General features: G+C 39.7%; 5 protein-coding genes across 9 annotated transcripts; 3 read left to right on the top strand and 2 right to left on the bottom strand.

The window, feature by feature from the left end:
* Positions 1–4,411: 4,411 nt before the first annotated feature.
* LOC112273305 (serine/threonine-protein kinase 52) lies at positions 4,412–7,331 on the bottom strand. Of its 3 annotated transcripts, none has more exons than XM_024501921.3 (3): positions 6,829–7,331; positions 6,255–6,414; positions 4,412–5,981 (listed from the first exon to the last, which is right to left on the bottom strand). In XM_024501921.3, the coding sequence occupies exon 3, from the start codon at positions 5,923–5,925 to the stop codon at positions 4,726–4,728; it is 1,200 nt and encodes a 399-aa protein (XP_024357689.1). In that variant the 5' UTR covers positions 5,926–5,981; positions 6,255–6,414; positions 6,829–7,331; the 3' UTR covers positions 4,412–4,725. The 3 variants fall into 3 exon arrangements, with proteins under 3 accessions (XP_024357689.1, XP_090103034.1, XP_090103036.1); XM_090246908.1 differs by having other exon boundaries at positions 6,834–7,256; XM_090246910.1 differs by lacking the exon at positions 6,829–7,331 and adding an exon at positions 6,719–6,822.
* Positions 7,332–8,150: 819 nt separating this feature from the next.
* LOC112273316 (small ribosomal subunit protein eS10z) lies at positions 8,151–9,894 on the bottom strand. Its single transcript, XM_024501953.3, has 2 exons — positions 9,618–9,894; positions 8,151–8,710 (listed from the first exon to the last, which is right to left on the bottom strand). Exons 1-2 carry the CDS (start codon positions 9,812–9,814, stop codon positions 8,380–8,382), a joined length of 528 nt encoding a protein of 175 aa, XP_024357721.1. The 5' UTR covers positions 9,815–9,894; the 3' UTR covers positions 8,151–8,379.
* A 3,052-nt stretch (positions 9,895–12,946) lies between these two features.
* LOC112277578 (DNA-damage-repair/toleration protein 111) lies at positions 12,947–15,465 on the top strand. Its single transcript, XM_024510091.3, has 2 exons — positions 12,947–14,411; positions 14,765–15,465. The coding sequence occupies exons 1-2, from the start codon at positions 13,443–13,445 to the stop codon at positions 15,068–15,070; spliced, it is 1,275 nt and encodes a 424-aa protein (XP_024365859.1). The 5' UTR covers positions 12,947–13,442; the 3' UTR covers positions 15,071–15,465.
* A 709-nt stretch (positions 15,466–16,174) lies between these two features.
* Positions 16,175–18,945, top strand: LOC112277583 (tetratricopeptide repeat domain-containing protein PYG7, chloroplastic). Of its 3 annotated transcripts, none has more exons than XM_024510119.3 (5): positions 16,175–16,467; positions 16,943–17,048; positions 17,405–17,658; positions 17,873–18,019; positions 18,356–18,945. In XM_024510119.3, exons 1-5 carry the CDS (start codon positions 16,258–16,260, stop codon positions 18,626–18,628), a joined length of 990 nt encoding a protein of 329 aa, XP_024365887.1. In that variant the 5' UTR covers positions 16,175–16,257; the 3' UTR covers positions 18,629–18,945. The 3 variants fall into 3 exon arrangements, with proteins under 3 accessions (XP_024365887.1, XP_024365879.1, XP_024365871.1); XM_024510111.3 differs by having other exon boundaries at positions 17,402–17,658; XM_024510103.3 differs by having other exon boundaries at positions 17,381–17,658.
* Positions 18,946–23,392: 4,447 nt separating this feature from the next.
* On the top strand, positions 23,393–24,796 carry LOC112274362 (alpha-xylosidase 1). Its single transcript, XM_090246900.1, has 2 exons — positions 23,393–23,620; positions 23,724–24,796. Exon 2 carries the CDS (start codon positions 23,813–23,815, stop codon positions 24,758–24,760), a length of 948 nt encoding a protein of 315 aa, XP_090103026.1. The 5' UTR covers positions 23,393–23,620; positions 23,724–23,812; the 3' UTR covers positions 24,761–24,796.
* The last annotated feature ends 1,476 nt before the right edge of the window (positions 24,797–26,272 follow it).

Below are 26,272 nucleotides of genomic sequence, written 5' to 3'. Positions count from 1 at the left end.
TAATAAATCTATATTTCAAGTTTATATATGTGGCATTAAATTTATAAAACCAAAATAAATAATCTATTTTATTTCTAAATAATGTTTTAAACACTACCTTCTTGTTAATAATTTTGATTTATATATATATATAGATAGATAGATAGATAGATAGATAGATAGATATATTTAAAATAATATGAGAATGTTTGCTGAAGAATATATATCTATATATATATATATATAGGAGAATGTTAAAGTAACCCATCTTTTTGTTAAATCGACCCACCCCTAGTTCCCAACTCCGCTCCCTTTGTTCCCAGCCCTCGCTCCATGTTCCCAACACTTGGTCGCAGCCCCCGTCGAAAGAGAGGAGGGGAAGGTTTGCTGGAACAGAGAGATTGAAGATGACCTAGCAGGTACATTAATTGGCCCAAACTTATCGTCCAACGGCTCCTCAATGCTCAGTGCCTCGCTTGTGAACACCCACTGGGAATGCAACATCAGACTGGAAGCTAATGTCTCGAGCTCTCCGTAATTCTCATCGCTAACCCCTAAACCTTGTGACATGAATGCGGTCGAGCGAATTGGCCAAGACAGTCAAAACGGAAGAAACGAGATGATGTCATTATTCTAGGTTTGTGTTGTTGGAACTGCGCAACACAATCTCACCGGCATTCATACAAGTTGTGAATCCAACTTACCTCCTGTGTTGCGCTGCTGTTTTGATTCACCATGGCTAGCCTTGGGTACACTGTGTGCCTCTTGGTGACTGGCATTAATATTCTCCGCAGAGCTCGCGCAATCTTCCCAAAAGATCCCCGAAACTAGGGAGGAAGTAATCGCTAGCTTTGCAAGCTGGATTCAGAGAGTAGGAGAGAAGCATGACGCTTGGGAGAGAGCTGCCAAGTCCGCTGCCACCGCTGACGAGTTTGCTAGTATGGTCGGCAAAACCGGGATTGTGGTTGATCAGAGTGGAGCTGGAAACTTCAAGACTGTCAATGAAGCTTTGAGTTCTATCCCGGAGCACAGCAAGTCACCGGTCTTTATTAAAGTGAACGCCGGAACTTATAAGTGAGTGGCTCTGGCAGCAACTGAAATCTCCCAAACAATAATAGCATTGGATTGCAGACATTCTCTAAATGTGTTAGTATTTATGCGAGGGATGGACGAAATCGATCGGATGAGGTGATGATGGGGCAAGCTTCGCAGGAAGTTCTGGGGGGTTTTAATCAAATGTTAAGAGAGAGATACAGGCCATACTAGTTCGGTACCATCGAACGGGTTGCTAGGCTCTCTTGGCATTCGGAGGGGATCTCAAAGAACGGATAGCAATTCAATCAGCTCCAAGTAGTTTTTTTCAGAAAACAGACGCGGCGCAGTAAGGGATGTGTATTATGTTTCAATGTTTGTTGTAGATCACGACGGGATCCATAAGGGTGGCGTTCGTCATTTCCTGCAAGGCACCGGAAAGCTAGTAGGGAGGCGGAGCCCCTCCAACCGGAGGAGATTTCTCTGGAGGTGATACCTCATCATGTTAGTCAGTCTGGGGTGTCTGTCGAGCGAGTTGCGAACTTGGGGCTCAGAGGGGAGGAGACGGGGTGTCATCTTCTTTTCTCATCCAGCATGCAGCAGCAGTAGTCAGCATTTCTTCGGAAGAAAGGGCCTTGGGCTTCATATCCAGTTCCAGAACCTCAGAGTGTGGCAGAAAACAAAAAGGTGGGTCACTTTAACATTCTTTTATATATATATATAAATATATATATAAATATATATAAAAAATATATATAAATATATATAAAATATATATAAAAATATATATAAAAATATATATAAATATAAATATATAAATATATATTGTTTTTTTCTTTTTATGCTATTTTATTATCAATATCAATATTTTTTATTAAATACATATGAATTTTGATAACACTACTGTATAAATTGGTGCAAATTTTTATTTTTATATTTCCAGAAAAAAACTTCTAAACAGAAAATAAACATTGAATTTATAAAAAAATATTCAAATTATGGTCTATTATTATTGTATAATTTATTTATTTTACAAAGAATTGAAAAATAGATATGTTAAAAAAACATAATATTAATATAGTTGCAAACTCAACAATGATTGAATCTTCAAATGCAATTAAATTTTTAGATATGTTTTACATATTAAAATCATGAATATAAAATTTGAGTATTTAATAAAAAAATTATATAATATAGTATTGATTAAATATAAAACTATCACAAATTAACCTGTTTTCTTCAACAAAGAAAATGAATAACTTTGTATCATTGTAATAAATGTTTACACTACTCAATAAAATAATAAAAAATAGTTTAATAAATCCTCACATGAATCTCTCACTTTTTGAAGAAAAAAATCTCTTTTAGAAGTTTTTTTCTTTGTAGATAGTGAAAAACCTATTAAAATATTACATATTGATAAGTTATTATAAAATGGACCAAATTATAATTACAACCAATTAAAGGAGTTAAAAACATCAACCTCTTACCTTCTTTACTAGTATAACAATCTACCAAGGTAGCCATGTAAGAACTTTCTAAAAACTATGAGGCTTGTGATCTAATTGTCTAAGTTGTAGGTTTCTTTTAATTAGCTTTTAAACATGGAAATTTCTTGGATAAGTTTCTATAGGCATGAGGCATATCTAAAAGAATCTAGACATTGAACTTGTACTTAGGAAGCCTCTTCAATACTTCTTAAAGAAAATACTTACAATATAACATATTTAATTGCATACTATGTAAATGCATAAGTTTTCTAAATGCATGAGAATCCATCAAGTTAACATCTATATATACAAATAGTATTTAAAACCATCTAGTATTTGTAAAAAGCCTTATAAAAAAAAAACATATAATCAAATAATTTAATTTATCAATATTTTAAATACATAATATAAATAATTATTATAGTTTAATAGAATTTTTAATAAATGATATTTTATTTTTCAATATATTTTATGAATATACAATATTGTGAATCTTGTTTTACAATTCTTTTAACAAAAAGCTTAGATCAATGCAACATTAAAGAAAATTATATACTTAGAAAAGAATATTCAAACTTTTTTACAAAATCACTAATTGTAAAAATGTTTATATGCAACATATTTCAAAATAATTTTGAGATCTTAATTTTTTTTTAAACAATTTATGTAAAAGCCACACTAAGATATCTAAAAGCAACATGTTCTTATTTTTGCTATTTGCGACATTATTTCATGTTTTTAGTAGCAAAAGTTGTGCACTAATTTGTATTATTCTTCTGCAAATAGACCAATCTCTAAATTTATTCTATAATCTGACATTGTTTTTTTAATGAATGATTTTGTAGTATTGCCTTTATGGTTATAAATAATGGACAAATTTTGTTCCAGGCTTGGTTCTTGATTGTTTGTACAAATTACATCTTTAAAATTTATAAAATAGTTTTGATTTTAATTTTAAACAAAATGCTACAAAAATTCCAAATCAGTTGTAAAAAATTGTAAACTAAATACAACTTATAATCAACATATAGGTATTAGTTCAAATACTTTAATGATGAATTAATGCAAATAAATAAATGAAGTAAACACTTTTTCTAATTCAATTATCATAAACTATTATTTATTTTAACAAGATTCAATCCTATTGAACAATAATTTTGCTATTTTTGCAACAACCTTCTTGAAGTGCACAAATTCTTTATTACTTTCTACTTCACAATGCACAAATTTCTTTTCTTGCCAACCAACCGAGCACATAAAATTTGGCTACACAAGGACCAAGGGGTCATGGATAAAAAATTGGTCAATGCCCTTTTCTCTGTCATTATAATTACAAATGAACGTTACAACTTCCGCGTGGCTATTAGCTTTGAGAAGCTAATCAAGGTCTCAGGATCTTATTCCCCTTATACAACGGTCGCTGGTAATTGCAGAGTAATCACGAGTAATTGCAGAGTAATCGAAAGCCTTATAGTGGCCGCCGTGCCATATTTCGCTAATAATGTTGAGTAAAACCTCCACAATGTGTTCTCACTCCAAATCATCCAATTGGGATAAATAGCTTGATTATACTGATCCTAAAGCTCAGAAATTTTGTAACCCATCTGAAATCTTTCCAAACTACTTCTGTTTAGAGAAAAGAACTTGTGAGTAGACAAAACCTTAAATTAGTTGACACGTCACACATTTTATGTGAAAAATAGCAACACTGTTTTATTGACAAAAATTGAACTCAATTTACATGCACAACTGTGTTGTTCAACTAGGGGAAAAAGACATTTCTCTATACTACACTGCATCATCTACTGCATGTGAAGCCCATGTTTCGATAAACATACATGATACCGCAAGACAGAAACAATTAAGCAAAAAAGGAGAAACCAAAAAGAGGGCCGGTTCGAGCACACAAGTGATCGATGACTTCCAAGTCAAATAGTTACATTACAAAGGTGAAAGATTCTACTCCGACAGAAAGCAAATTGCTTATCATAAAAACGTTGTGGGCACAAACTTTCCTGCTAAATTATACGGAATATAGTTTCTACACCAGGTTTCTGACGATGCAAAGTCAAGCAGCCATGCTTGAAACGAAACCAGGGGAGACAAAATGCTTCCATAATTATGATCATGCATTTTCTACGTCTAATAAAAGAAGCAACAGCAGCAGAAGAAGAAGAAGAAGCAGAAGAGGGAGGAGGAGGAGCAGGAGGAGAAGAAGAAGTTGCTATGGGCCCTTGTATCTTCCAAAACAGAGACATCCATGCGGCTGAGCGTCGGCAGGAATCATACCTCCTCCTCTGGAGGTGTCCAGCGCTTCCAGCATCTTCACTACATCAGCCATTGCAGGCCGTTTCTCAGGATTCGCATCCCAACACCTCTTCATAATGTCGGCAAGGCCACTAGGGCAGCACTTGGGCATCTCGGGTCTCAAGTTCTGATGCACAACAGCCGAAGTCATGTCTGCAAAGGAAAGGTTCAGATAGGGCATGTCGCAACAGTAAACCTCCCACAGGCAGATCCCAAAACTGTACACATCGCACTTCTTGTTGTAGGGCTTGCCGTCAAGGATCTCTGGAGCCATGTATCCCGGAGTGCCGGTGTCGCCAGTCATGTCCTTGGGGTTGGAAGCCTCCACTCTTGCAACTCCAAAGTCGGCAATTTTCACTCTCCTTTGTTTGTCAAGCAACATGTTCTCTGTCTTCACATCACGATGAGCAATCTTCTGAGAGTGGAGATATGCGAGCCCTCGAGCCACATCCAAGGCGAGTTCTACCACCACTTTGTACGAGAGTTTTCGCCGCCGGTGGCGAATGAGAAAATCTTTCAGGGTCCCGCCTGCAAGGAACTCAACGACAACACAACAGGCATTATTCGGCACATGATGGAATCCGTCGTCACCGTCCACAGCTGAGGGGATTCGCAAATCCGAGTTCCCCATCGATGCCCCGATGAACTTCGTGACGTTAGGGTGGTCGAGCTTATGCCAAACAGCCACCTCTTGTCTGAATTGGTTTCTGTAATATTGGACCTCGGATTTCTTCATAGTGTTCTCCTCGCCCCATTCAAGTAGCTTCACTGCGACATCCTGGCCATTGTATACTCCTTTGTGTACCGTCCCGAAAGTGCCACGAGCAATCATATGCTTTAAAGTGATCTCTCGAGGATTAATCTCCCATTCCTCCACAGGACCAGGAGGTTCTGCACTAGCTGCCTCTGCAGAATTAGGTAGTTTGCTATGAACCCTATTCAAAGCAATGTCTAAATCCGCAAGGTTGACAAGATCTGCACGCACCATACTAGTCTTCTTATGAAGTGCTGCTGGATTTCCCACACCCGTTGTCACTTTCACATTGCCTTCAGTTCTCTCCTTCGTTTCCGGTTTCTCTATCACCCCAGCAGGAGAGTTCCCCGATGAACCGTCCATTGAAACTAAACAAAAGTTGACAGCAGGAGCTCACTTTTCACAATCACCTGTGAGCTCTGTCAACAGGAAAAAAATCTGTGATTACGATGTCAATTCGGTTCACCCAATTCAAATCAATGCAACAGCTGCTGGTCGTGATTAAACAGCCCCTGGAATGAAGGTTTCTTGCACCGAAAGGTGGAAATTGTGACATGATAAATTAGAGGCGTTTTAGGGTAGCAATGAAATTGGCCATTAGACACACCAACTGAGACCAAGTACCCAAACTAGGCTGCACGCAACTTTATCGTCCTAATTTTACACGCTGAGACAAAGGAGGAGGAGATGACCTGCACCAATCCAGTCGATAAGGGTAACCTCCTCGTACACAATGGGGAAGACGACGGAGAGGACGAAATATGTGCCCTAAAGCTTGAAATCTTCGGAACAAGGAACGCAGAGTGCACGGTCAAGACTGATCTCCCAAAGACATTGCACTCACCAAACTTCCTGCATCCCCAACGCGAGGTATAGTTAATTGGCACCAAAACGCTGTCTTATTGATGCATACAATAAATAGAATTCGCGAACCTAAACTACTTTGAACAATAAACCCATCTTCAAATCAACAAAAAGAACTCCCGTGATCCACACACATGTAACCCACGTCAGGAGTACTCCTGTGCAATCTTTTCAATAGAAGTCGGCACAACCCAAAACCATCTCTAATTTTTTTCCACAAAATCTGCTTCGCAGCAGACGATAGGCAACATTCAGTTCAACCCAATTAGTCCACCGGAATCATAACACATACCAACTCCAAAAAACCTCCACACTAACTTGAACCCTCTCTGCAAACTTAGCTCAATCTGTGCAGCAAATCCTCTGACCATCCATAACCCTCCATCCACATCGACAACTTACCTCACCAGATAGTAATTTCGATGCAGTACCCACAATCGCAAACCGACCAAATCTACTCACTCGCTCCGAAATTCATCCTGCTATGCAATCCCACAAGTATCTCGACAGGCCGCAACTCGGGAAAAACCACGACAGCTTGCCTTTTTGCTGCTTTTGCTTGTGGTGCTTAGGTATACGTCTAGTAAGTCAATGGATTCATTTTATGCCACTATTACCACACTCAAAAGGTTTGACTGAGGACAAATCCTCAGGCGGAGGTGCTCAGCTCAATGCACATTGATCGACTACAGTGACACCAGCAGCGAAAGACACGAGCAACCCACAAGTTCGAGTGTCACCGGCAAAACTGATGTCTCAGGTTGCGGCACAGACTACCCGTACCACATCGAAACATGAGTGATTCATCCGGGTGTGAAAAAGACAGCCACCGAGCAGCAGGAGATCGACAACAAGTTCGAGATGAAGCCCTTCTTTGCGGAAGGTCCCACCGGGAAACCACCAGGTGCCCGTAACCCCGTCTGGTACAATCAGACAGGCTACTTACAAGTGCCTTTCGAAGTGCGATCAGCAGGGACTGTGGCCACTGTTCATTTCACCACCTCTACCTACACCGACTTTCTTTTTGTCTGAGACTATCCTTCACATCAATCACTGTGCACAAAGTGCAAAAATTTTATGTCTTATGCGGTGCATCCACCGGAGGCATATTGGCTTTCGAGTAGGACGTTCGTATTTCAAGCTTTGCGAAGGGTTCAGATGATTGCGTAGCCACTCTACCTGTTTCTAACACATGAGAATTTCATCTGGAATTCCGATAACTTGCAACGTCATTGTGTACTCGACAAAAAGCAGTTTTGTGGCAAATTCGGGACAGAATGACCATTCTGATGCTGTTCTGAAGCATAGACAAGTGGACCCACCCAATTCTAGTAACTGGCTTTGGTTGATAGATATATGAACAAAGAACTCTATAAAGGCCTGGCACCCAAGTTCGTGCCCAACCAATTTGTTCTCCTCATCCCAAAGTCCTCTGCTATAGCAGCCAGCCGCTCACTGTATAAAGTATGACCTTTAAATAACAAGTACCACTGACGACTTCGTCAATCCTAGCTCGTGCAAACAGAGAGAGTACACTGTTCACCTCCCCTTTCAATGTTCCACATTCCAGCCTTGAGCATGTAAGTATCAAGGTAAACATCATCAAGAGTGCTGGAATAAGATGATATGGACCAATTACAAAAACAATTGAAAGCACGTAACGGAGTGCCCATTACACAAATCAAGAAGAGTGGGTGGGCCCAATTCAGGCCTTTCCAGACGGCTTCAACCAAAAGACTCCATTGTGCTCTCCAAATTTGGTCAACGACAAAGATGCGAGTAAGTAAGTGCTTCTCCAGTAAAGCTCATTGCGATCATTGGAATTACGCAGCACTGTAAGTTAGAATTTCTAACTCACACCTAAGGCCTGAGACATAGCAGAGCTAATGCTGTCCTGTAGCTCCCTCAAATTCCATATTGGAGAATTGTAAATAACATATTCAGAAGAAGGCTCTACTCGGTGATAGCGCTGGGTGAACCACCTCCACGGCCAAAACCACCACCGCGTCCACCACGGAACTCAGGCCGGTACTCTCCGGGGGCTCCACCTTTCTCTCCTCCGAAACCACCTCCACGGCCACCGCTGCTTCGGTAACCTTCCCTGTCACCACCGAATCGTGGCCTCTCTCCTTCTCTTGGGGGACCACGGGGAGGTCTATCACCTCCAGCACCTCCCATGGGTCTGCTTGGAGGGCGTGCGGACTTCTTCAAGGTTGCGGGGACGATTTCCGAAGGAAGATTAAGGTATGTCCTTAGGTGCTCAATACCATCATTCGTCAAGTACCTGCAATATGAGTGGACGATAACCTGAGTACAAACTTCACCTCCAAGATTTCATACTTAATCAAATACGAAAAAAAAACAACATAAGATCCTTGTGGAAGCACATGTAAGGCTACCCAGCAAAATTTACACACTCCACTTAAATGGTCCTCGCTTAAGGAACGGTAATTAGTTCCACAATTACTTCAGAGTCCCTCAAACGACATGAAGGGACAGAAGTTTAACAATACAAACAAAATACTCACACACAAACCCTTACAAAAGAGGGAGAAAAAAACACTTTCGAACTACTCGTGAATCTGTGGACTGTGGTGAGAGGAAAAAATCTAAACTAGTAGCGTTGCCTAGTACAAATTACAACAGACCTCTTTCAAAAAAAAAAAAAAAAAAAAAAAGGGATAATATAGGGTAAAATGAGAGATAGAAAACGGCGCTTGTGATGGTGTTCAGAGAATACGCAATTACTCGAAGATTTCAGAGGCTGGTAACCCCCAGATACTCCTGTCAGGAAGACCTACCCTAAAAGAATAAGTTTCATTGGAAGCAGAATGAGATTACGACTGCAGGGAGGCTCTGAAACACCTAAACCACTCATACAATGTGAGATGAATGAAAACTAGCCGAACATTGCAAGGAGAGTGCACCCAAGATTTGAGAAAACCGCCTACTGATATGTTATAACGCCAACGCAGTACCGATGTTGGAAAATTTTAGAACTTTAAAACTTGACTACAGCATAGTAAGCATTCATCATTGCTTACAACACAGTTAATCTGGTTAAATCAATCCAGTTCAGACCAAAAAAGACACCCCTACCAATACCAACACCAGCACAAAAGCAACCCCAACGACGCTGTTACAAGGAACACAACACCCGGCACCCATGCAGGCGAGACGATGAAACTCACCAGTAGTAGTGCCTCCACGCGAAGTTCTCCTTCACATACTCTTTGGATTTGAAGCTCTGCATGAGCTTGATGACCTGCAGGTTCGGCACATCGATCTCGGGATGCTTGGGGGCATTGTAATCCTTTTTAGCGTACAAGACACCCTCCTGGAAGAGATACTTGTAAACCTCCACCCGGTTCTTCTTGGGAATCAACATGCTGCCAAGCTGCTGTCACCGCTCTACGCGATGGGTTTCGCAAATGTTAAGCGAGGGAGCAAGCAAGGCGATTCGCACACTTCGCCAAAGGGAGTTCCATGGCGCTAGGAGCGACACAAAAGGGGAGTCCACTCTCAGAAATTAGGGTTAGGGTTTCAACAAAATGTTCCGCATTTCACGGCAGCTAATTCGTCCAAACAAACGACGAAGATACATCCATCGTTCACATATATTGATGGATGGTGGAACGTCCAACCCAACGATCAACATCCAGGCAGGTGTTGATTTTCTCGACGTTCGCAATGTCACAACTATTCTGGCAAAATTGGATAATTTCACACGGACAATCGTGACGATCAAGTTCAACACGGTCAAGTTTTGAGCTTCATCGTAGCCTGACAACGTTTTGACAATCTGTAGAAACAACAGAGCTGATCACGCACAAGTGCTGTGATCAAACTCTAATCATGTTTACGAACACAACCGTAAATTTTTGGATCTTTCGGGTTACTGCGGCACCACGATTAGCAATCAAAGACGCGTATAGCTTGTGATTCTGCTCGCTCGACGATGTGAGCCCAATGGAAACACACATAATGGTGCGATTTAATCTCAATCTCGTCCCTCTCGCTGTACAAGTTAAAATGAAACGAGACATTCTATCTAATCAGAAACATTTAGACGAGATCCTGAGCACTTTAGGTGTTTGTTATGCGAGAATTAGATGAAGATCAAAACAATAGAAGGCAGTCCTTAATGTAAGCGCAAGAAAAAGGGTTAAGACGGAGACTGAATAATTGTAATAACTGGCTTTTAAAACTACGGCAGACCTAAACTCTCAGTGTCGTCATAGGGTTCAGCATACGCAGTTTGATTAAGCTTTTAAAATACACTTTCATTCATAGTTATTGCTCATGTTACCCATGTATATCCCCTTATTCCGCTCCCCAATCTATGTAACAAAACAGGTTAAATATAAGACAAAGACATAAAGAAGCCCTCTCATTGGCCAAACATGAGAACGGATGGATGGTTGTGTCAGAGATTGCAATGCCCAAAAGCACCGGTTTCTGCTAGTACTTCATCAAGCATCTAACTTTGCAAAGTTGATTCTTAACATAAACCTACTTCTAAGTTGTGGACTATGATTGGTTTAGAAAACAAAGCATGAGTGTAATGAGTTTGTTTGGTCTCCCACTAACATTGTATTAGAATTTTAAGATTTTGTGTCAGTCTTTCTTATCATCTACATAGTGAAGTGCCTTTGAATTTTACTTACAAAAGTTCTAATTTATATCATAAATTTGTCTGTGTCTTAATTTGAATACTATTATTATGAATGTTATTTGTCTTAGTTTTTGAGTTTTGCTTTCGAATGATATGTGTATGAATTTATATAACCAAAAATAAGATTTGAAATAATAATAATTAGTCAACATCAATTGCCTAATTGCTCTTCAAAATTATATGGGTCTATAAAATTTAATAATTAAATATAAATAAAAATATTATAAACAATAATCTTACTTACAAATAAATACATCAGATTTTAAAAATTATTAATGATCCAAGAAGAAAAAAGACTTGAAGTTTTATAGTTTTTACTTAGGTATTTTTTTAGAAAGTTTATTTGTTTATTAGGCTTTAATGTATATATTTTTATGTTTTTATTTATTATATAGATTTTGTTGTTTCTTACATATTAAAATTTATATTTTTTATGAATAAAATTGGAAGAATATTAAATTAATCCACCTAAATCTTAAATTGACCCAATGCGAGAGCATTAGAAACACTTGAAGACTCAAACACTCAAGACTCCTCTTGGCTTTATGTGAACAATATGTACTAAGTACTAGCATCCTATTAATAGAATAATATTTGAAGTTATTTGCTTGAATTAACAAACATGTCACTTAGGTTAGAAAATCCTCTATTGCAAAAAAAAAGTTGAGCTATTCAATATGAGTTTTGGAGCAATTTAATAACATAAAATTATGTGGTGGATCAATATAAGATCTAGATGGATTAATTGAATATGTATTTTTAATTTGTGGTATAATATTAAATTTTGGAATATTTATTTAAAATGCATATATGTATATATGTGTGTGCATATATATATATATATATATATATATATATAAACATAAGTTTTTACTAAATTAATCCATTCTAACCATCATAAAAATAAATAAATAAACGATCTCTAAATTCATTTCTCCACTATTGGATTACCATATTCTTCATCAAACGTGGGTCTCTTTAGCATGGGTCTTTTTAACATTTCCCCCCTCTTCTCCTCTCTCTTTGTATATATATATATATATATATATAATATTTTTATAAAAATTAAATTTAAAGTTTTAAATAAATTTTTAATGCACTTTTTGTCACACTAATTATTAAATTAAATAAAATATTTTTTCTTTGAAACTTGAAATTGAAATACTAACACATTCTTTAGTTTTAAAAGACTTAATTTAATTTAGTTAGTTTTTAAATGTGTAATTTAATTTAATTTATTTAATGAATAAAATAAATCATTCACTGCACCTTTTCCATAAATATATATTTAAATTTACATGTATGGAATGTAAAAAAGCAATACTGGATAATTTTTAATGCAATGTTAGGAAAGAAACATGAAACCTAACACATGCTATTCATTACATTAAAATTTTCATGGTGTTCATAAAACAAAACAGAATTATTTTTTTTTAATTTTTTCTCATGCATAGTAATTTTTATCAATAGAAACTAATATATTTAATTAATTTTTCCTATTTTATTTTAAAAATTAAATAAAATTTGATATTTCCACAAAATATTTGAAAAATCTACTTGATAAGTGTTCATTTTCAAGTATCGTCCATGCGGAAATGGGTATGTGCACGTAGTTGTCAAATAACCATAATTTATTTGAAAATCTCTACCGCATTAGCTTTAGAAATGCCATAAACCCATGTATTTTACAGTTTTGGCATTTGGATGTCGTTGCAGTTATGGATAGTCGACTGTGGATGGAAGTCACAAATAAGGATGAATCCTGAACGTTTCATTCATCCTTGAGCGAGAATGTGTGATTTCTCTGCGATCCGCATGCAAATTCCACAAGAGGAAAACTGTGGGAGTAGGCGATTGTTACGACCAGAACTGTCATCCTCTCAAACTGAGAAGTTTGCCGCTTCTTAGGGTTGTTGGATCTCTGCTTTGCTCTGTGGACCTCTTGGTTTCTGCCAATGCTGGCGTTGTTCACCATAGCTGTTGATGGCGGGACAGGAATTTTGGCCACAGTAGCCTCGGGAAATCTTGCATTTTTTTATTAGAATCTGAGAGTGGAAGAAGAGGCTTCAGGAAAATTTCCAGTTCGGAATTATTTGCTTTTTTTCTTCTTTTTTTCATCATTTTTTACGAAAGTGATCTTAGCCTGTTTGGCGTTTAATTGGTTTAGCATTGGATTTGTATTTACTTCTTCCTCTCTTTGTTTTCGCGTCGGAGAACTAGGTCGTTCTTGTGACCAATTTTCGAAATTGTTTCTTGTTGTGGGAGTGATTTTGGAACAACCAGTGCAGTTGCAGTGGAGGACCTTGGTCTGGGGTTTAGGTGGTAGTTCGTGGTTTGACCGATGTTGGGAGGTTTGTATGGGGATCTGCCGCCCCCGTCTGCGTCGGGGGATGACGAGGGCTCGGGGAAGAATACGGGAGTGCCGTCGAGCGGGCCTGTGGGAGCCTCTGTGTGGAGTAACAGTAAGCTTGCACCTTCGAATGTGAGAAAACCTAACTTGTTTGCGCCTCCGACGTCGGTGTTACGGAACCAGGTATCAGCAACGAAGCCGAAAGCACCTTCGGCTGTACCGCGAGGGTTGTTAGCGACTTCACGATGGATCACCGATGGGGTGGGTGTTGGCAATGTGCCTGCTACGTCCGAGATGCCAATTTCGCAGCCTGTGCCAGTACAGCCGGCTCTTGTGGCGGTGAGTAGTAGAGTGCTGGAAGAGTACGATCCAGCTAGGCCGAATGATTACGATGAATATTGCAGAGAGCGGAGGCGACGGAAAATAGAGGAGGAGATGCGTATGGAGGTTGAGAGGCGGCGTCAGGAGGAGGAAGATCGTGAGCGAGAGCGTGAAGCTTTGATGAGACAGAGGGAATTGGAGAGGGAGAGAGAGATGGAAAGAGAGAAGGAGCAGGGGCCTGAGCAGCGGGCTGCATTGCGAATTAGTGGAGAGGAAGCTTGGAAAAGACGAGCGATGCTGTCTGCAGCTAGAGTGGCAGACTCAAGTCCAAGCCCCGCTCGAGCAAGGTCTCCATCGCCGCCGAAGAGTAGTGAAGGGTTTAGTGCGAGCAAGACGAGTTCCATGACTGCTGCTCAGAGGATGATGGCTAGAATGGGGTGGAAAGAAGGGCAAGGGCTTGGGAAGCAAGAACAGGGAATCACTGTGCCGCTAATGGCTCGGAAGACAGATAAACGGGCTGGTGTGATTGTGAATGCAGCTCTCACGCCTGCTGCAGCTCCTGTTGTGGATAAGAAGCCGGCTGTGAAAGGAGTTTCCATATCCGGATCTCCCACACGAGTTGTACTGCTTCGCAACATGGTGTGTGGTTTTGATCTTTACATATATGTAATTGATTTGGTCAGATGGTTGGATTGAATTGCATTTGATGTAGGACTGTATTAAGTTAATTGCTAGCTGGAAATGAACTTGGGATAGAGGATGCCAATGAATGCATTGTATGCAAGCATTGATCACGTTGGACAATGTGCTCTCACACTGTAAATATTGAATAGGACAGTCAGATATGTTCCTTCGTATGATCCTGTTTTATCAACTCTTTGAAGTACTGCATTTCGAAGGTCATAAAATTAAACAAACTTCTTAGGTGTTTTACTTTCATTTCTTTTATTTTGAAATCTGTCACTGAATTTTCATGAACTACGTGTTGTCAGGTCGGACCCGGGGAAGTTGATTCTGAGCTTGAAGATGAAATCTCGTCTGAGTGCTCTAAATATGGAACAGTAACTCGGGTCCTGATCTTCGAGATTACGGAGCCCAACTTTCCTGCCACAGAAGCAGTTCGAATTTTTGTGCAGTTTGAACGATCGGAGCAAACCACCAAAGCCCTTGTAGATCTGGATGGTCGATTCTTTGGAGGCCGCGTAGTGCGAGCTAGCTTTTATGATGAGGACAGGTTCAATAGGAATGAACTTGCACCTTTCCCGGGCGAGGTGCCTGCTGCAATACCTGAATCCTGACACAACCAGGGGCTCTTTTCACAATTTTGCTCGTAACATAGACCGTCTTCCTGATTTGAATTAGATCTATCCTTCACTCAAAACGGAGCCTTACAATCCCCTAAATTTACTTGAAGAGGTCTCCATCTATGTATAGGTGCAGTACATTTCATAGACCATGAGAAAGAAGAAGTGTGGGTGGTCATACAACGCAGGATTTGTTGCTTTTTGGAGATGACAATGTTGGAAAGATGCACTTTAGCCATTTGGACCGGAATACTTGTTTACGTTCCAAAGAGTTGGCCTCTGGTTATCACGATCAATCTACGTAGTCAAAGTTGGGAAACTTGTGGTTTCATATGTATTTCTTTATTGTTTCAAAATGTGGTGCAAATCACCCTTCAGATTGGGCATTACTTTTTCTTCTTGTTACGGAGCTCACTAATCCTTGTATGCGCTACCTAATTTTTTTTTCTTATTTCTTTTCAAACTTGGAAAGCTCCCAGAAGCTATGCGTCTCATTTCTGTATTTATTGCCCCTTATCTAATCGGGAAAATATCCGAAGTCGGGTACGTGGTAGTGAAAGTAGTTTCGGAATCATGTACGATAAAGTTAACAATTTCATTAGGTGCTTCATAAACATCTACTGCACGAGAAAATGCCACATGGCAAGCGAGACTGACCAACCAGGCTGTCCAGAACTGGGACGAGATGAAGCGAGATGGATGCAACCGGCACAAGATTGGTCCGGTCGGTACAGATAAGATTCACCAATCGTCTTTCCGGACCTCTGCTGAGGCCTTCCCAATCCCCATCTGAATTCATTCCACCACCGCCCGTCCTCCGTTGTTTCAATATCCAGTTAATCAACATTTGTGGTATTTTTTTTCCCCACCAGTTGTTCTTCGAGTCGAACCCCACCCCAGCAGGTTTACTCCTGCGGTTGACCGGGAGCAAACTATCTCCCGAATTACCCTTTATTCCTCGATTCCGCTTCTTTGGTGGTCGCTAATCCCACTTCCGTAGCTTTAGAGTGGCCATCCGTGGTAGCCTAATGATACAGTAGATTTGAGGATTGTGGGAGGTTCGTTCTTGGCGGTAGAGAGGTTTTTAGGATTGTCAGTTGCGGTTCGTGTTGGCGGAGGGTGTTTTGTTTGTTTGAGAGTCTTCTGAGATTAGGTTTCTGATATAGAGAGTTGTAGCGTTGATGGCAGCTGCGATGGCCAGCTGCCGGGTTCTCGGGGGCGCGGAAGGCGTTGCGCTGCTGCCACTGCAGATTCAGTCTATTGAGGGCAAAAGGCCTGGGAGGTGCAATGCGAGGTTTGTGGGTGGGAAGTTTGGAAGTTGCTTGACAATTGGGCGGAAGAGGACCGCTGTGGTGCAATCGGAGTTTGTTACTGCGACCCTGGCTTCTCGGGTACGGGCTTCGTGTTTCCTCAAGTGGATTTTGGTTCGTCTGGTGTTTTCTCGATTAAGAATGCCCGCCGAGGGATTGGTGGGATTCTGGCCATTTCGCTTGCAGTTTGGAGACACAAAGGGTTCTAGACCTTATGTTTGATTGATTGAACACGACTCTTAACTTTCTTCATTCAAGATCATGTGTTGGAACTGTGTGGGTTTTTTGCCCCTTAAACCTCTCAGACTTAGCTTTACTTCGTGTAACCCTAAGTGAGCAAGAGTTCAAAAATAATGACCTCATTTTGGATAAGCGTTATTGGTTAAGAGTTCTGTTGATGGACAAGGCCAAGTTATTCCGATTATTAGGTGGAATTTGCAGAAACATGATAAAAAATTATGGTCTGGTGGTAGTTGATTCTTGCGGTGAAGTTGGTCGTTCAGCTTTGCATTTGCTCATGCGATGTTTGGAATGTGTTTGTTCGGGGAGAAAACAGCTTTCCCAGCTGCAATATTCATCAGCTGCAAGAGACTCTTCACACTGGAGGCAAAATGTTTATCTGAAAAATATCTTCACCAACGATTTCTGCTCAACTGAGAATGGTGTGTTGTTAACACCTTTTCAGAAAATAGTAATTAACGATATGTAGCGTTGTGCATTTGCCCTGTCGATCAATCGTCACTTCTGAGGGTGATGATGTGATGCATCCTGCGGAATATTGTGTGCGTATCAAGATACATGCTTCGAAATTTATTAGTTTCACTTCTGGAATCGTTCTTTAGAATGGGCAATTCTATTCATAATTCCTAAGAGTTTACTTGAAGTCATAGTACATTTAATGCTACTCGTGAATTTCAGTGATACACTTCAGAGGTGGAAGGTTACTATGATCGTTTGATTAGTCATATATTAGAATACTAATACTTGTGGTTAGACGGATTGACTGGTGGGGCAGCAGGTGAAGATGCAATTTCAAACAGTGCATTGGTAGGTCTTCTCGCCCTGCCTGCCTTGGCGGGGTTCCCTGGTACAGCAAATGCTTCCGTCTTTGAACCAAACATGGCATACGGCGAGGTTGGTGCTGGTTTGGAATTCGGAGTGCAGTTGATCTACTTGGGAGCTTTGTTATCTCTGCTGGCGGCTGGTAGTTTCTTGGTGGTTCGTCAAGTTCTCATCCGCCGTGAGTTAGAGTCTGCGGCCAAAGATTTGCAGGTATAAATTGTGATGCCACGATCCGCCTCTTATACATTCACTAGTGGACACGGAGACTAATTTATAAGTCATTCTAATTTCACTATCAGATTGTTTGTGGAGAAATTGAACAGCAATGTTCGGGCTGTGGATGCGGTAATCCCCTAATTTTCTGTTTTCGATGCACGAGTTCATCGAATTAAAAGGTTTTGGTTTTGTTTCCTGTTATTTGTAGGATCGAGTGCGTAGTGGAGAGGCTTCTTCAGAGGAATTCTTTGAGCTAGGAGCTGTTATGCTGCGAAAGAAGTACTATGTGCTTGCAAACAAGTATCTGGAGCAAGCTATCAAGAAATGGGATGGTGATGAAGCCGACTTGGCGCAGGTGTGTTCCTGAAGAGCTATCCTTTTATACCCTTACTGTTTCATAATTTTTGGATCAGTTTTATGTGTTTGCCGTCGAAAGAAATGCGTGAAACAAGTGAAAGATCCGTGCTCACTCTCTTACGGTGTCTTTGAAATGGGTTTGTACGTTTGCTGAGCGAGTGAAGCAATTGGAGGTAGTATTCTTGGTGTCAAGAATAGTTTTATAATACTCTTTCAACATCACTCTTATCAACGATTAGTGAGAGGGAATTGGAAAATTCCACGTGGTATTTTAGTCATCTGATTGGGCGCCTTTTTTTCCCCTCAAGTCTCACCTCTGGTTTGGAGCTTTCAGGTGTACAATGCGTTGGGCTTCAGCTATTTCAGCGACGACAAGCTCGATGCGTCCATCAGCCAGTACGAGAAGGCAGTGACGCTTCAACCTGGGTATGTGACTGCATGGAACAACCTAGGAAATGCGTATGAAGTGAAAAAGGATTTCCAGAAAGCCCTGAAAGCTTACGAGGAAGCCTTGCAATTCGATCCTAGTAACAAGATTGCTCAGCGACAACGTGATGCTATGAAGGAGCGGGTGACTCGGTTCCGAGGAATCCCTGCCAAAGATTGACCTGTGCCACGTCTCTGTGTCTGGAGATCCTTAGATTAGCGAGGTTTGCTTTGTAGTTCCACTCTCGGCCACCGGCCTGTGTCATCGGCAAATCCCATCTGCTGTACCGCTCTAGCAACCACCTTTTCTGCTAAGAAATATCTTCTGGGCAGTGTGGGCAACGTGAGTAGAGTAGGTAGTACCTTGAAGGCACTTGAAACTGTGGGGAAGGCGGCCACTCAAGTTCTTTCGAGGCAAGACTGTTTTTTGTGTCTTGAAAGGTGTACAATTTTGTAAGCATGGTATGGACTAGACTAATCTCAAAGAATTCCTCTGAATATGCTTTTCACAGGCGCACATGCTTGTCTCTTTGGGGCTGAGTAGTCAGGACGGCGCGATGGGACCTAATCCAGTGATCCACAACTCCAGCTCAAAATTCTCCATCATCGTTGGGTTTTTTTAGGACTTTGTGATGCAGAACTATTCTTTAATTTCGTCTTTCGCATTCCTGGCTGGACTTATCGTTTTCCCATCTCCGTGCACCCACTTCTTCTCAGTGTATTATTATCTCAAATCTTCATAACCTGCGGCGGTTTCGAGTGTACTCTTGACAACGCAGATGGGCGGGATGGATTCGAAGAACTCGTTCGTCATGGAGCTCAGATCGATGCACCGTACTTGCGTCATTGCTATCAATTTAAAGCTCGAACCAGAATAGTGCAAATTGAATTTCCAGACGCAGAATCTGTAACAGGCTCTCTTCAATCGCCCAGAATCTGCTCATTTTCCCGTGCTAAGATTCTCGTCCAGGTAAAGTTTAAGTCACAAATTCGTTGCTATCCTTCAAGATTGGTTCTAATTCAAGCCTGCCTACGTGGAGGCCCTTCCTAGAATTCATATAACTTCTGTATTGCGTGTTGAGTGCTGTTATATATATATATATATACATATAATCATGAATATAAGTGTTGAAAACAACTATTGTTTTTGAAGTGCAGGCATTCTAATTTCACCTGAAGTAGAATAAGGTCACATGAATCAAAAGATGTTTGATAGAAAGTTTTATGGTGCAACTGTTTTGTGAAGTGATTCTTACATGGTGCTTCATTCAATGTCTTCCTAGCTCCAATTTACAGTGAAACTATTTAATAGATTTGTCGGATGATGCAATAGGCTTGTTAGGTCTTGTTCGAGGATAGATGGTTCTATTGTGGAAGGTTTTGTGGAATGACAATTGAGTCTTTCAAATGACTATTAGGTTTATTTTAAAGAATTTTGCAGCAAGTTCCAAACTCACCTATAATGGTGTTTTGGAATGTTTTAAAAATGATTTAAGATATATTTTGCATAAATTGAAAGATTTTTTAGAGAGACAACAAAACTATTTTTACATTTTGATGATGTGTTTCTACAAGTGTTCCAAGAAAATTGTGTCATTCAATAGAAATCATTTGTCCGCTATGAGATGAGCTTCTTAAGATATAAATTCCTAATTTTTGATTTTAAGGATTATTAATATATATATATATATATATATATATATTTGATAAACTATTTTATGTAAAACTATAAATATAAATAAATATATATATATATATATATATATATATATATTTGATAAACTATTTTATGTAAAACTATATATACATATATATATATATATATATATATATATATTTGATAAACTATTTTATGTAAAACTATATATATATATATATATATATATATATATATATATATTTGATAAACTATTTTATGTAAAACTATATATATATATATATATATATATATATTTGATAAACTATTTTATGTAAAACTATAAATATATATATATATATATATATATATATATACATTGATAGAATAGTAATTTAAATTGTACTTTTATTAATTTGTACTTAATATAATATTTATATATACTATTTTTAAAAAATAATTTAATTTATATAAATCTAGGTATTTTTTACTTGATATTGGATGTAATTAGAAAAATAATCTTACATCTATTTTAAAGTTTTTTTGGTTAATGACATTAATAATTATATATATATGTATTTTAAATTTTGGATGTGGTGATAAGTTCTATTTTATTTTATTTTAGAACTTATCACCACATCCAAAATTTAAAATACATATAAATAATAAAATGAAAATATAAAGTTATAAATAATAAAATAAAATAAAATATTATTTATATTACTATTTATTTTGTATAATAAATATTATGTTTGCTATGATGGTTTTTTAACATATCATTATTAAAAAACTTAATGTCATGTCATGAGTCACAAATACTATACAAATTATGCAGTTATTGTACAATATAAAAAGCCAAGAAGATAAGTAAGAAAAAATACTCACAATTTTTGGAAGCAGAGTTGTTGCGAAGTAAATTTGGGAATAATTATTAATTTGAGTGATTTAATTTTTTTGATGATAAATAAATAAATAAAAAAATAAATATTTTCACTTGATTGTAAGTTGGAGCTATTGATGCTTAAAGTATGGCATGATACACTTGTTGTTAAAAACAAATATTATAATTATTTTCAATGTTTTAATTGAGTAAAAATAAAAATAAATCAATTTTTTTGCAAAAGTCTGTGTTGTGTTTTACTTCAAAATATTGAATATCAAAAGTGTTAAAATCCAGTTATTAAAGTAAGATAAAATGTTCTGATTTCAGTAAGAATACAACATACTCCGAATACAGGATGCAGAGTTGCAGTGACGAGGATTGCATTCACATGATAAGTTTTCTACACTGAAATAATATGTTATTTTTTAATCTTTTCCTAGCGCTGGATTCTTTTCACAGTATTGTGGTGGTGCCTTCTGAACAATATTACAATACCCACAAGGGCCACAAGACCCATCTTCACAGGTCATGCATCTATTCATTCACAGATCTAGACATTTTGATCAACTATTCATTCGCTCACTCTGCCAGTTGAGTGCTTGCTTCTCCAGAAGAGGAGCTGTGGTGTGGGCTTGCAAGCATTCATCTCGCAGTCTGGACCAGCTTTGTGCGTAGGATACCAGCGTTGATAGCCCCTGGAGCTCAGCGATGGCTGCAGGGGCGACCGACACAAGCAGAAGTTCGGTACTTGGTGGAGTTCCAGTGGATCAACACTGAAGGATAAGAGCACGAGACGACCTGATCGACTGCCTGTTAGGGTGGCGATCGACCCGGACCATGCATATCAGTCCGGAAGTGTGGAAGTGGCAGGTTATAGTGTGAGCGTGGTGATGCAGAAGGAGGCGTTGATCATGCAGCTGATCATGAGCTTCTTGTTGTGGATGCGCCTGGTGTTGTTGATTCCGGGTCGTAAAGCTGCCACTGCGAACCGAGCTGGTGGAGGATCACCATTGTACGAGGTTTCGGCAGTGGAGGAGTTTGCTGGCCAACAAGGATTTGAGGCGAAGTTGGTGCTTTCTGGTGGATTCGGAGACGATGCATTGGGCCAGGATATCAGTCCTCTTAGCTTCATTGTCAGGTATCCAACTCTTCTATTTTATTCGCGTGTTCTTGTTTCCCATTGATGTGAGTCACCTGGACCGTGCAATGCTCTGGGTTCGATGATGATGGGCGGTGTGGTCATTCAAAGCTCTTTAGGAAGTGTTTTGTAGTTGAGAAATCGTGAACACTCACCTTACGCGATGGTTCCATCTTAGTGGCGCTGGGCCACCCAAAATCGCTAGTTTATCATTTTTTGATATCGCTTTGTTACAAGTTTCATTTTTTCGTAACGAGGACTGTGCTCTTTTTAATGTGCCATCTTTGAATTATGTACTCGAGTTGTAAGTATACAGATGCAGATTACACAACGTTGAATTCATTTAGTGAGTCTGATGCTCGAATACGTGGATTTTCTGTTTTTGGGTAGCACTGCATCTCAGTCTTACAGAAGATTCAGCGTTCTTGCTAAAGCTGTTGTCATTGTAGTAATCTGAGCATTGAATGAAACGAAAGTTTCCATCAAGCTTAAAATCGAGTCTTATTAATACAATATATATACATTTTTCTTGTGCTCCCATTTCTCAGGGTTGAGAAGAGTACACAGCTGCGAGTGTACATCTCCGATGCCAAAAACCCAAGGTGGGAAATCCCTCACAATTTGATTCCCCGACAGAAAATCGACTCCAACCTGGCTGCATCAACGGACTCTCCATTGCTATTTGTCACCCACACTATCAAACCATTCGGTTTTGCAGTGACCCGAGTATCTAACGGTGACGTGTTGTTCAACTCCACTCCGCCTGGAGACACCTCAAACCTTCTATTCAATCCTATCATCTTCAAGGACCAGTACATTGAAATCTCTTCACAACTTCCTCAGAGTAGTAACCTGTTCGGATTGGGGGAGAGCACCAGGTCAGATGGCTTGAAGCTCAAGCCAAACAGAACCTACACTTTGTGGACTACTGATATCGCTGCCCTATTTGGTGATGTTGATCTCTACGGATCATGGCCATTTCACATTGAGGTGCGAGAAAGAGGGGTATCACACGGAGTGCTACTCCTGAACAGCAATGGCATGGAAATCAGCTACACTGAGAAGTATTTAACGTACCGAGTGATTGGAGGAGTTCTAGATTTCTACTTCTTTCCTGGGCCGACACCCCTGGACGTGGTGGATCAGTTCACGCAGCTAGTCGGCAGGCCTGCTGCGCAACCCTACTGGTCGTTCGGTGAGTGAATGTTTGCTCTGAATCGTATTGTTTCGCTTTGAATCTAGAAAGTTAGTAATGGTTTTATTACAAATAACGCTGCTAATGGTGCAGGGTTTCACCAGTGCCGATGGGGATACCGAAACGTATCAATTGTGAAGCAGGTGGTGGAGAATTTTAGGAAGGCTAAAATACCATTAGACACAATGTGGAACGACATCGACTAAGACAGGTTTCTGGATTTCACTAATGACGAAGAAAGATTTCCACTGCATGAATGGCGTGCTTTTGTCGATGAACTACACGCTAATAGCCAGCACTATGTCATTCTTGTGGACCCTGGTAAGAGTTAATTGAATCCTTTGCTTAACATCGGAAGTCCTCATAATTCCTGCTCAAGCTTAGCTGCGTTCTAACAGATCACTGACAGAATGATTTTAATCAGGGATCGGCTCAGCCTACGACGACTACAAAACCTACTCTCGCGGATTGGAGTAGGGCATCTTCCTAAAGAATGACAAAGGAGAGCCACATATGGGCCAAGTCTGGCCCGGACCAGTCCACTATCCAGATTTTTTGAACCCCAATGCAATACGATGGTGGACAAACGAGGTGCAGCTCTTCCACGACCAATTGCCTTTCGATGGGATGTGGATCGACATGAACGAGTTGTCCAACTTCTGCACAGGAACGAATTGCACTTGGAATGGCACAATCCTCGGTGGTGTTACCGAATGCTATCTACAATTTACTAATACGCACACTAAATATGACGACCCACCGTTCCGAATCAACCACTACGGTAAAAATGAGAAGCTTGGATACCTCACAGCCGCTATGACCTCGAAGCATTGGGATGGGACTCTGGAGTATGATGCTCATAGCCTGTATGGATTAGCAGAATCTATCGCCACAAAAGTTGCGCTCACGAAGGTAAGGAAGAAGAGACCGTTCTTGCTGTCTCGCTCAACTTTTGTTGGATCTGGTGCACATGCAGCTCACTGGACAGGGGACAACAAAGCAACGTATCGCGATATTGGATACTCCATTGTCACAGTGATGAACTCAGGCATGGCTGGGATCCCCATGGTTGGCGCAGACATCTGTGGGTTCTACGACATGGCCTCAGACGACTTGTGCAGCAGATGGATCCAAACCGGAGCGTTTCACCCCTTCTCACGAGCTCATTCTAACAGAGACAACGCCCCGAAGGAGCTCTACCTGCTTCCCAAAACAACCATTTCAGCAAGAAAGGCCCTAAGACTGAAATATCAATTGCTTCCATACTACTACACGCTAAACTATGAAGCGCACACGAAAGGCTATCCGATTGTGAGACCATTGTTCTTCGCATTTCCACAGGATCCCCTCGCGGTTGATGTCTCCTACCAATTCCTGGTCGGCAACCACATTCTAGTATCCCCCGTGATCACAGAGAATGCCACTGAAATTAAGGCATACTTCCCAACGGGCACATGGTAGAACATGTTCGATCATTCTCGGATCGTTAGCAAGGGTGAGCACATCATCTTGCAAGCGCCATGGAACGTGATCAACGTACACGTTCGCCAAGGAGCTATAATTCCGATGCAACAAAATGCACTGACATCAATCGCGGTGCGCAAGACACCGTTCTCACTGGTTATTTCACTACCGAGTGACGCTTCCCTGAGCACCGCTGGTGGCTACGTGTTCCTAGACAACGGAGAAGAGATCGACATGACCCTGCGACGGAATCATTCTACTCTGGTGAGATTTGAAGCTGTGGCGACGCAAAAGAGCGGCGTTATTACAGCAACAGTTGAGCAGGGTGAGTTTGCGTTGTGGGAAGGTTGGATTGTGGACCGCGTTGTGATTTTAGGGGTGGACTCTACTCCCACTATTGCACATGTGACTCAGAAATTGTCGAAAACATCAGCTAAACTGTTCCACAGTGGTCAGAAACTGGAGGTCTCAGGTTTGAAGCTTCTTCTGGGTGAAGCTTTCCAGATACAGTGGGGGTTTTGAGGGGAATTTTTAGTCCACACATGAAGAACCTGCATAATGGGTAGATGGTCCGAGGAGTTGCAGGCAGTCGTGAGCACAATTCCAAGGTAGTTTAGTTACAGAAACAATGCAGGACTGGTGAGAATGCCTCCATTGGGCACAGTTGCATCATGTACCAAATTGTTATTTTCTGCAATTGCTTCATCGTGCACTTCAATATATACTTACATACATACATCCATATAGTATTACTACTTGTAAGTTTTAGGGTTATTCACCTCCCAAAACATAACTTATAGGAGGTTAAAACTTATTAGGTTGAATCAAAATCATGAATTTGCTTAAATATCCACTCACCACTAGCCCAGTGCTTTCCTTCCTACATGCCCAACACTTCTGCATCCGATATAATGTTACACTTCAATGCTCAACAATTGCTAATTTGTAAAGAGAATAATGTGCATCCTTGAATCTTACACATGATTCTTATAGAGTGGACCAAAACCAAGTTTAAGCTTGCAAAAGCATCTTTATAAGTCGTTATTAGCAAAATCTTGAAATGAAATGAGTACAAAGCCATGGAATGAGTACAAAGACTAGCTTCAAATAAAGTGTTCAAAGATGGTTTACTTTTTTGACCTCAAGGAATCACTTGCTCTATGGATTCTACAATAATAATTTAAAAATAAATTGTTATTAGTGGTGCTAATTAAGAAGTACGATTGATGCTTTACAAAGATGCTTGTAATCTCAAAAAATAAAATGGAATTTTAAACGATTTGTTTGAATTTTTTTTCTCTTGCCAGAAGCTAAAAATGATCAAAATACATGAAAAGGTAGGCTTAGCTAATTAAGTTGGTATTGATATAGTGAAGCTTGTTTTGCATGCCCGCATTGCCAATTATGATTTTTACAATGTGTACAATATGGTATCATAGATATACATATTTATTCCAATAATTACTTATATGATTAAATAGAAATAAATAAAAATAGATTAATTTCATA

The sequence above is a fragment of the Physcomitrium patens genome, chromosome 2 (genome assembly GCF_059467195.1).
Source record: "Physcomitrium patens ecotype Gransden chromosome 2, ASM5946719v1, whole genome shotgun sequence".
Lineage (NCBI taxonomy): Eukaryota > Viridiplantae > Streptophyta > Bryopsida > Funariales > Funariaceae > Physcomitrium > Physcomitrium patens.
The sequence above is the reverse complement of the archived record's forward strand: the minus strand, read 5'-3'. Positions and strand labels throughout refer to the sequence as shown.